Below are 11019 nucleotides of genomic sequence, written 5' to 3'. Positions count from 1 at the left end.
AGAGGTGCAACTTGATTAACGACTAAGGACTGAGTGGTTTATCATCCAGATGGTTTGAAGGTTTTTATAATGAAATTACCTTCAGAACAGCATAAATGTTTTTAAATGACCTTCTTGGTTCGTCTTCACATTAACGATGAATTACTTTTTAGAGAAACCAGTGGTTATGTCTTTGAGCCAGATGTATGCTAATATACAAACTAGAAGTATACTGAAAGAATTTGGATACAACGTCAGTAAACTAGACTAAACTGGACTAAAGTGAGGTGTTATTATGTTTTTGTGTTGTTGCTGATGAACAGAGTCTCTCACGAGTCACATTGAATTCCTTTTAATAAAAGGCCTTTATAAACATCTATCTTATCAAATATGAACAAAAGTTACATGAAGTGTTAACAGAATGCTACAGTAACGTTATAAAAAGCAAAAAGTAAAAACCACATGAACACTTCGACCCACTGCCAGCTTAACACTGGCCCAACACTGCCTCACACACTGACCAAAAAAATAGAGAAATTTTTATTCTTTTAACATATGGAATCATCAGCTGAGCATCACTCAGGGTTTAACAAAATTGCATAGTTTCTTCCAGATTATTGCTTATTGATTATTGATAATTTTAAAGTGATAATATGAATAATCATGAGACATTCAGAGAGCGTCTCCGCAAGATGAAGTGCTACAATGATTACAGCATCAGTGTGACATCATCAACTTCACCATCCTGATTACTAAACTGAAGAAGAGTCACAGAGCCTGACAGACAGAATGAAGAAAAGAAAGAAGGACTGAAAGAAAGATACATGATGGTCCATCAGTTCGTCTCTCTGTCTCCATCACTCTCAGTCCTTCATCCTCCTCTTCCTCAGGAGTCGTGGAAGATGGCGTTCAGCTGGGCGTTCATCAGCCGCTCGTGGTGTGAGTGTCCATCAAAGCTCATCAGTCCATCCACCTGCAGTTCACCACATCGTGGGTTAGACCCCCCGCCATTGTAGATGCCAGGGTGGCCCCCAGCTCCTCCTCCCCCGTAGTGCACACTGAAGGAGAAACTCTTGTCATAGTCGGCAGCTGCGACAGCCTCATGCTTGAAGGATGAGAAGTTCCCATTGATGCTGAGCGGTGGGCTAAGGGGCGGGTCAAAGGCTGGGCTGTCTGACACCAGGACACCATCAAAGAAGGGCTCTAAAGGGCCATAGGGCTGACCTTTGACTTGATGGAAGATGTGGGAGGGCTCCATGGTACCATAAGGCGGACTGGGCAAGCCCGCCGTCAGCCCTGGGCTCTGGTAAGAGAAGTGTCCTGGATAACCAGCGGTGCCAACAGGGGGAAGATGAGGCGGCAGGTCAGGGGTCTGCTCCGGCAGGAAGGTCCGAGGGTTGAGCTGCAGGCAGCCGGCCACCAGATTAGTGGTTGGCTGAGACAGACCTGAAAACAAAAACAATCAGTCAATATTGATCATTACATTTGGCATTGTCATTTTGAAAGCCCAGCTGTCAAGGGTGCTGTTAGAAATCAGAGAGGCTCATTAAGATTTAGCAGGGTTTATCTGATATTTCATTGTAAAATAAAACTCTGGTTGAGGCCTCATGGCCATAACTTTCCCTTCATGTCTCTGTCCTATGACCAGACATCTGTCTGTTGCTTTTATTTGATGCTCACCTTTGCAGAGTGCCTGCACAAAGCTCATGAGGTCAGGCGCCTTTCCGGAGCGCAGGATTTCACTCAGGGCCCAAATATAGTTCTTGGCAAGGCGGAGTGTCTCAATTTTGGACAGTTTCTGGGTTTTGGAATAACAGGGGACAACCTTCCGTAGACTCTCCAGAGCATCGTTCAGCCCATGCATGCGGTTCCTCTCTCGAGCATTGGCTTTCATCCGACGGATCTTAAACCTGCAGAAATATATGTGCATTCATTGTTAGCCCTATTTGTAATAATAATATCTATAACATCCTCATATTGTTCATTGGCATCTAAGAACTACTTGTGAGTAAACGCATATGCAGTCTTTTGCTAAACAAATGTCTGCAACTCTCAGTAGCTAGAGTTTTAGTTTAGATCTTCACTACACTGGCTGAACAGCAGCGGTAGCATCAGTGCTGCATTCTGGCAGTGATCACAGCCCAGCGTAGAGTATGATTAATGTAGTTATGTATGTTCAACAGAACAAAATGGACCTAACATGTAAAAAGCCTGTTGAGTTCAAACAGGCAGACGACTGAAAGGTGTGTTCACAGGTGTTACATCAACATTGACATTTTAACATGTTCATGAATTGTGGAGGCCCTGGTTACACAACCCTAACTGAAGGGAGTGAGAAATGTAAATATCAATAGTCTTTCACCAGAATCGCAGACTATAGGCTACCTCTAAGCTTAACCTGCAGTAACAGAGATTTTGGCCACATGGGGGCAGTGGAAATAAGTTGTGAATGCAATGTTGGCAGTGCGCTGATTCCACCCACTCCTGAGGGAAACTTCTGGCTCTTTTGTTGCTAAATTCTCCACTATAAACACCAGTTAGGCACCAACTGTGTCTGTTTTTCACAGAAAACAGCTGCATGCAGCATCGTTTGCTGATGCTGCATGCAATGCCGTGAGAGCGGTGAAAGTGACCCAAAAAATTTAAGTTGCGGGTTGGATACAGCAACAAGCTGAAAGTCATGATAAAGCATCAAAAGGTCGAGGGAAGCCATGGATTCTGTTCATGACGTTCTGTAGCCTATAGGTTCATTACTACCAAAGACCCCTTTTCACAGTGTCACGTTGTCATTTCATGTATTATTGTTTTAAAAAATATCGACTAGGCTAAAATCATTTTAAGAAGGTCCATAGGATAGATTTTACAATCATTTTAGTCTTAAGATGCTTTTAGGAAGCATGCTGAGGCAAGGGGAATGTGAATTTTAGATCATGATAGCAAAGCTAGCTGCTGCTTCTGTTCTGGCCAGATGTTAAAAAATGATATTGTTCAGTCCAACTCAAACAAATTCTTAGATCCACAAAAAACAGTTTTTAGATACCATCCTTAGAAAACTGAGGGTTCTGTTATTGTTTTGTTCCTGATATAACTATGATTTTTCCATCATGCCTGCTTGAAAAATGCTGTGTCCCATTAATAGGATGATGTTCCATCCACCACTTTAGTCCACATGTCTGAACAAGTATGGGTCAGATTTCCATATAATCTTCTGATCAGATTCGTTTTCTTTAGGTCTGAGTGACCCTTCCTCTGGTGCCACCCTCGGGACCAATTTTATTATTATTATTTTTAATTTTAGCTGAGTTCAGGTGCTCAAAATATGTAAAACTCAGAACAAGAGAAGGAAACACAACACTGTCCCCTTCACCTCTGGAGTCGAGCCTTTGTCATCTTCTTCTTCTTTGGCCCTCGCCTCTTAGGTTTGTTGTCACCATGTTCCTCCTCCTCCTCCTCCTCCTCCTCCTCCTCCTCCTCTTCCTCCTCTTCATCCTCCTCCTCATCCTCCTCCATGCGGTGGAGGCGGTCTTCCTCTTCCTCTCCTCCCCCTCCTCCTCCCCCCTCTGGCTGTCCTCCTGTGGGGCTACAGAGCTCCTGCTGCTCCTCCGAGTCCACTGCTGCCTGCTCCTCCTGCACAGACCTGGTCATGATGCTGATTATCTGAAAACAGAAGAACCATGACCATTAAAACACATCAGCAGAGAGCTCATTGTCACACTTATTCTCAATATAGAAGAAGCCATTAATGCTAACTAACTAAACTGCCTACTAGAACTGATTTTCTACAAATTTATTTTAATATAAACATTTCATATGATATCCTAGACACGTCAACCTAATTTCTTCTAACATATAGTTCAATGTATATGTAAAATCATGCAACATTTTTCTGCAAACTCATTTTGCTTTTTGTTTTAAAGTAGTTTTGGTTGTTGTTCAGTTTATCACATCAACAGGGCCGAGTTTAGATAGTGCAAACAAATACAGTTTATTACAAATAACACATACAGATTTAAGTTTATAACTTATGATTGTTTTTGGTTAATTATGTTTTTTTTCTTTTTGAATCTACTGTGTGTATCTGTTGATCTGGTGGCCAGCTACTGTACACAGTTACCTTTATTGATATAAATAAAACAATAAATAAAAAATAAATATTGTTGTGCTGATGTTAACAGAGTTTATTCCCATAAGAGCAGACTCCAAATATTTGGTTTGTGTCTACATGATGAACAGCAGGTGTATGAATAGATGGGTGATGAATAGCAGTTGTAACTTTTATTTTATTTTAAATAAAATGGAGCAGAAATGCAAAACTGATCATTTAATTGAGCTTTTGTGCTTTTTTACTTATTTGAAATAAAAAGAAAAAAAATGAAAGTGAGGGGTGAAAAAATAAAAGTACACCAGCTCTTATTTTGGAAAAAATCATAATTTGGATAAAATGCGAAAAAAGCAGGTTGAATCCAAATTCATGCACTTTCCTAACTCGTATCAGAGTTCAGAAAATGAATTGTGTGATTAATTATTCGTGTGTACCCGCGCTGGAAAAATAAAATATCTGTATCTTTATGCAATCAGTGTTGTTTTGGACGGTGAGTGAAAAACAATGGCTACGGTAAAACTGTCAGTATGAAGCTGCAACTATTCCATAATTTAATTTATATGGGTCAAAACCAAACATTTAATGATTAAATTTTCAGTCGGTAAGATGTAACACGCCTTAAAAAAGAGAAGCCTCAGATATCCCGCAAATGACTCGGTTCTTATTTCAGTTTAGTTACTGAAAAACAGTTGAAATCTGCACCTTTGCTCAGTTAATTTCAACATTTTAACCTATTTAAAATGTGTCAGATTTCACATGTAGCCTGAAAACATGCTTCTGACACACAGAATGGGGTGATCGATTTTAGCTTATTCATGGTCAGATAATTGCTGCTGAATGTTTCATTCCCTTTTCCATTGATTGGTCCCGATAACTGAAAACGGCACAGACAGGTGGAGGTGATCGGACAAATAAAACACACAACAGAACGTAAACAATATTTTAGAAAAATGAGGTTCCAGGGAAGAAGAAAGGCAATAAATAAATAGATAAGTAAGTAAATAAATGAATGTTTAAAATAAAACGGGCGGTAAAATTGTAGGTTATAAATTATAGGGTAAAACTTATTTCTTAAAATTAAATGAAAATGGCGCTACATGCATTTTTATATTAGCCTGAAGAGGTTTGTTTTATTTTTGATAAACCCTGATACGTAGGCTACAGATGACGAATTATTCAGTTATTGAATCACTGTTAAATTAAATCTTAGAAATCTCCGTTAAATTAGCAGTAACTGATTAACTTTAATATGGTAGAGGTACATGGTGAGATGTATTATCCCGAAGGTCAGGTCTGAGAAACCACTCAGAAGAGTCATTTATCAATCAGATATTGGTTTTTTAAAACGTACCTGTTGTAAGGAGCCGCTGTCCTTCAGATGGCAGGCATCCCGCGCGCTCTAGGTGCGTGGCTGTGCGTGACCTGCTCTGAGCTTTCTGGGAGGATGCTGCATTTATACCCGCTACACACGCACGCACGCAAACACACGCGCACACAGATAGGGGTGAGGCTAATTAGCATATTAAGGCTCCGCCCTTCCGGCACGAGCCATATGGTGCGTACGTCAATAAAGCGGCCACGGAGATCACGTGACACATCTTCCATTTGTATGAGCCAAAGGTCTCTCTCTCTCTCTCTCTCGACCATCTGTCGCCACATACACGTAGCATGTGCACATACAACCATCATATAGTACATCATGGAACTGTGTGTGTGTGTGTGATAGGCCTATGGGAATCTTGCGCTCTCAATTCTGCTGAAGAGGAAGGTTATGATGATGATGGTGTTATTTGTGTTTGACCAGGGAAACCTTAAAAATGTAAACTTGATGATACGCCACAAGCAGGCAAAGGCACCTGCAGTTGTGTAGCACATTTCACACACAAGTGCAGCGTTATATTATTCATTGAAAACCATAATAGGTCAATACTGAAAATACACACAATGTAAAAGTGGTTAGATGATTGTTGTACAGTATATAGCAGGGAACGTGATCCCAAAGACAAAGACAGACATGGACGGATTATGACACACTGAGGCCCTGACACAGGCATAAAGGGCCCCTCACCCTCCTACACCCTCACATGGAAACAGGATATGATTGGAGGAGCAAAGAGTGGTTTGGAGTGACTTATGGTGTCAGATTATTCTGTGTGTCACTAGACCCTGGAGGTCAAGTCTTCTCAAAGTCCAGAATCTGGCCCTGATCCAGACCCAACGGCAAGTCATCTCAGACCCAGCCTACAGCTCATATTAGGAATGTAATAACACAGTGTATTGAAGTGTATGTTTCCAACTTTGAAAAATGTTTTGTACATATCAATATACTGTTAGCTTTGTAGAATATAGTACAGTATATTTGTTGATTGTTACAGCGATCCTGGTCCCAGAATATGGATAAACATAATTGTTTTTCTGTTTGACATCACTGTCACAGCAACAGGACAGTCGGCCGAGTGTATGATGTTTAATGTAAAACAACTGACAGAGTTCAAGGGTTGGCTAACAGGCGACCAAGTTAGCTAATGGCTAAAAGATGTTCTCGTTTTGTCCTGTGGGCAGAAGAAAGTGAGACTTCGGTGTCTTCTGTCAGTGTACATTACGTTGCCAATGTGGTGAGGATGCAGTTTGTGAGATATCTATGACACAGCAAGAGAGAGCTACCAAAGCCCCAGACAGTCAAACACTGGCATTTTTTTCCACTAGGCTTGAATGTATTTTGTCTCACATTGCCTTACACTTGAATGTACACTCATGGGGCACTTTATTAGGTACACCTGTACAATTGTATGCAGTTCAATGAAACACTTCCACCTTAACATCTGTGTTTATGAAGGTCAAAATGTTTCAGTTTTTGGTGAAATTGTCATATTGTTATATTCAGAGGTGTCTTTATTTTTTGTCCTCCCTGGTTACATACATGAGACAGTCAGAATATTAGGAGCATCTCAAAATATAATGCAGTCCAGTACAACACCACCTTTAATTATGACCTCAACAATAAACACATAATTGAATTTATACATTTATGACAATTTCACTAAAAACTGAAACATTTTGACCTTCACAAACACAGAAAAAAATATACCATCATTTTGTTTTTGTTAAATTATTTTATTATTATACATAGATTGTGTTAACAATTGCTCATTCTTCTCAAATGTGTTGGTAACTCCCGTTACCAACAAGAAACCCAGCACTAGTTGTGATAGTTGTAGTTAGTAAATCCAGCAGGATGTATAATCAACCGCTGTTTAGATGACAAAAATTTAGAGACACCTCTAAATATAATGTAGTCCAGTACAACACCACCTTTAACTATGACCTTAATAATAAACATAGGATTAAATTTATATATTTATGGTAATTTCACTAAAAACTGAAACATCAGAGCTTCATAAGCACAGATGTTAAAGCAGAAGTGTTGAAGTGCATACAATTGCACAGCTGTGCCTAATAAAGTGGCTCATGAGTCTACGTTGCTTGTAAGTTATTAGCAAGTTTAATAAAAGTCATTTGCTTATCACTAATCATTCCAGACCTTTGACTTTGAATAGAAATGTCAGAACTTTCACACATACAGTACCAGTCAGTTTAATGAGACTGATAAGATTAATACTGCATATCTGATACTGTCATAATATCCAAAACAATATCCAATATATCTTTTTATCAAAGACATTGAGAAACATTTTCCATAATTACAAATTTTATTGACAGAAGTAATCAAACATGTCTCTTTTTGTACAGCAGACCTACAAGGATAACTCTGTTACCAGTCATACACTTGATAATGCTGCAAGTGCAGACCCCTGGAGTCGAACTAGCTGCATCAGCTCTGACCAATAGCAAAGCAACAACGGACTTTGGACCAGGAGGTTGCTACCATAAAGACAAACCAGTTTCCAGGAGGTTACCAGGCAACATTAGAGGATCTGTGTGTGTGTGTCCATCTCTGACAGCTAATGGTTAACACACAGTGGATGTCTCTGCTGTCCTGCTCAGGGTTAATGAATATAAAGTGTGTTTAGAAGATTAATGTAATGTGAAGAAAACATCCCTTTTTTCTACACTGCTGTTATCTGGTTATACTACAATTTCAAGAATAAAAACAGATAGTCAAAACACAGGTTGGTGCTGAGCTGGTATAAAGTGTGTTTTTAGAGCTTTACTTTAAACAGCTACATGAGAGACCAGTGAATAAATTAGAATTTAAAACAGTAAGTTAAAAGGGTTTTTTTTTTAATTTTGTAGAACTTAGGCTTTTAATTGTATGCGTTTGATTAAATTTTAACATTATGTGACGTAACAAAGTTATGCTGATGAAATAAATTATTTTGTCCTCCTATTTTAAAGTGCATTTTGTATTTGTTACACTAAGCATTTAATTCAGATTTGAGTTATAGCTAATTTACATTAATCCTGTGATAAAGGTAACACTTGCTTTAATATAAATTACAGTACAGCTGTCGGTGGCAGTTCTTGTTTCTGGCTTCGTTTGTAAAATAAAGAATTGAAATTGTGACAAAAAGAAGCAGAGTATGACATTTAACAGCAGCAAAGTTGCATAAGAATGATTATTCTATATTGTGTGTGTGTGTGTGTGTGTGTATGTGTGTGTGTGTTCATGTGGTGAGGTCATATTACCCGATTCATAGAGAGAGCAAAGCATCTTAGGAAAACTCAGCACAACACACAAAAGTACACTAATACATTTGGTAACATCAGGCTCCAGAAACAGTTTCCTATCATTTTGTTTTGATTACATTTTTGATCATTTGGATTTACATTCATTTATAAACAGCAAATAAATGTGCTGTATAAATGTGTATAAATGTAACACGCTGTAGGTCCTTGTGCTTTTTTATTTATTTATAAATGTACATTAATGTTAATGATTATAACTTGTAGTACTTGTAGTACTGGAGTCCAGGACTTTGACTCAAATCTGACTCGAGTCCAGGCTTTCTGGACTCAGACTTGAGCACTGCACCTCTGGTGCAGAAGGAGTGCATGCAATGTATTCCTCCTGGTGAAGTGAGTGCATCAGGATCGGGAAATCTCATGTTTATAGGAACTTCTAATTATTTCCAGAGAGAAATGTTTCCCAACTTCAAAACCATGGCTAAGTGGAGCTGGCTAATTTAGCTTCCAATGCAGCAGCACAGTGTGGATGCAGTTTTCAGATCAATAAGGGCCATGAAACCTAGTGACAATCACCTCTGCAGCAGGCTACAGGAAGTCAGCTGAGTTAAATTCAGTTAGCCTACTTTCTTGTAAATGGGTTTTTCATATTTTAATGGTAACTGTCTAAGTTTGTAAAATTGCAGTGTTCGTATTTAGTGCACAATGGCCACAATATTTTTAGTAGCCTTTGTTGTCACTGTCAAAAATAAAGTCATGTGCTGTATGTGGTGTTGATATGAAAAGTGGCTGCACATTAGCTTGCTCTGTATATAAATAATAAAAAAAATGAAAGGAAAATGAATGAAAAATGCTATTAAATAGGTTTTAACATTAAAAAAGGAAAATTAAATTAATGGGTAATAATAAATTCTTAGGGAATTTTTATGACCCTGTCATTCAAATAGCAACAAGAAACAATGTGAAAATCTGGCATGACCTCTCCAATAAGTCTTAAAAGTTTTTGGATAAAAAATGGTGATAGCTGTGTCAACTGCGTTCAACGTAGACCTTGATGACTGACTCATGTAACAGTGACTATATTTTTGTACTTTTACTTGTAAGAGAGTATTATCACTGTACTTATACTTAAATAAAAGACATGATTGATTTGGAGTCTGGAGCAGTGAAGAACATCAATACTAACATGAACTTTCTTTATAATGTGCTCAGTGCATTGGTGGAGCTTCAGGGGGTGCGAGTAGTGCAGCTGCACCCAGGTCTGTGCCATCTGGGGACCCAGGCGGGCCCTCGGGACAGCGTGAATGTTCAAATAAATGTAAATCAGCAGTACACAGCAATGCTAAGGCAGTTGAGGAACAAATTATGTGCGTCCATTAAGGTTATTGTAATTTTACCCCCTCATAGGTTATACAGTGGCTGCATTTGCAGGGAGCACATAAAGTTCGGCCTACATAAATCAAACATACCCTCCCAGCAATTTAGCTTAGCAACACAGTTTTGTGTATGTTTTGGCTCACTGTGTGGTTTAGTAATCCACTCAGTGCATATCATTATCCATAAGATCTCCTGGTAGTTCTGTTTATTTTACATTATATGACATCCACTGTCTTTGCCTGCTGATGTGTCATCTGCAGATCAAAGTCTAAGTAAAGACAAGCCCCGGTTCACTGGTGTTTGGTTTCCATCTGGTGGTTACATGTAGGCACTGCGGGACAAAATGCACAGGTCTATCCTTCTTCTCAGACCTGTTCTTTGTGAAAATATTGAATTTAATCAAATGCAAAAACAATTAGGAATTAACATGGGTGTCACATATTTTTGCCTTCCATGGATAACGTGTTTTTTTATTTGCATGGCCATAGAGGGGTTGCATGGAACTGGTTACACCCCCGTTTTTCCAGTTCCAGTTTTTTCCAGTAGGTTATCTTAAATGGTGCAAAGCGAGATAAACTGCCAAACTAAGTAACTAACTAAAAAAGTCACCAAAAACTAAAAAAAAAATGTATCTATCATATAACACAAGCGTTTATCAGAGATCAAGTCATAGGTGAACTTACGTCTTTTCTGCAGCAGTGGAAGTAAATTAAGCCCTGAAACTGTTCCTACAGGTGTACAATGTCCGTACAAAGGCAGTGCTGGAGAACACCCTCATGGACAAGCAGGTGGCCTGATGCTACCTATGGATGTGTCCGGCAGGTGTCGGTGTTCCTCCGCCGCAGCCCGCTGGAGACACGCCCCCCTTCCCCCCTCCCCCTCCTCTCCACGCTGCTGCTGATTTCAGGAAGCGGAAG

The 11019-nt window shown here is 39.2% G+C and overlaps 1 protein-coding gene across 1 annotated transcript; it reads right to left on the bottom strand.

Annotated features, from left to right (window-relative positions):
- Positions 1 to 315: 315 nt before the first annotated feature.
- neurod1 (neuronal differentiation 1) lies at positions 316 to 5537 on the bottom strand. Its single transcript, XM_020609267.1, has 4 exons — positions 5433 to 5537; positions 3347 to 3636; positions 1660 to 1889; positions 316 to 1425 (listed from the first exon to the last, which is right to left on the bottom strand). Exons 2-4 carry the CDS (start codon positions 3622 to 3624, stop codon positions 866 to 868), a joined length of 1068 nt encoding a protein of 355 aa, XP_020464923.1. The 5' UTR covers positions 3625 to 3636; positions 5433 to 5537; the 3' UTR covers positions 316 to 865.
- Positions 5538 to 11019: the final 5482 nt, after the last annotated feature.

The sequence above is a fragment of the Monopterus albus genome, unplaced genomic scaffold (genome assembly GCF_001952655.1).
Source record: "Monopterus albus unplaced genomic scaffold, M_albus_1.0 scaffold99.1, whole genome shotgun sequence".
In the NCBI taxonomy this organism is placed as follows: domain Eukaryota; kingdom Metazoa; phylum Chordata; class Actinopteri; order Synbranchiformes; family Synbranchidae; genus Monopterus; species Monopterus albus.
This window is presented reverse-complemented; position numbering and strand designations above follow the sequence as displayed.

What these genes read in the sequence shown, in the direction of transcription:
- neurod1 (XM_020609267.1), bottom strand. Translation starts at nt 3,624, where the DNA reads ATGACCAGGTCTGTGCAGGAGGAGCAGGCAGCAGTGGACTCGGAGGAG. An exon ending in ACAAAGGCTCGACTCCAGAG is followed by an intron (nt 1,890 to 3,346) that starts GTGAAGGGGACA and finishes ATATTTCTGCAG; the next exon opens with GTTTAAGATCCGTCGGATGA. An exon ending in TGTGCAGGCACTCTGCAAAG is followed by an intron (nt 1,426 to 1,659) that starts GTGAGCATCAAA and finishes TTTTGTTTTCAG; the next exon opens with GTCTGTCTCAGCCAACCACT.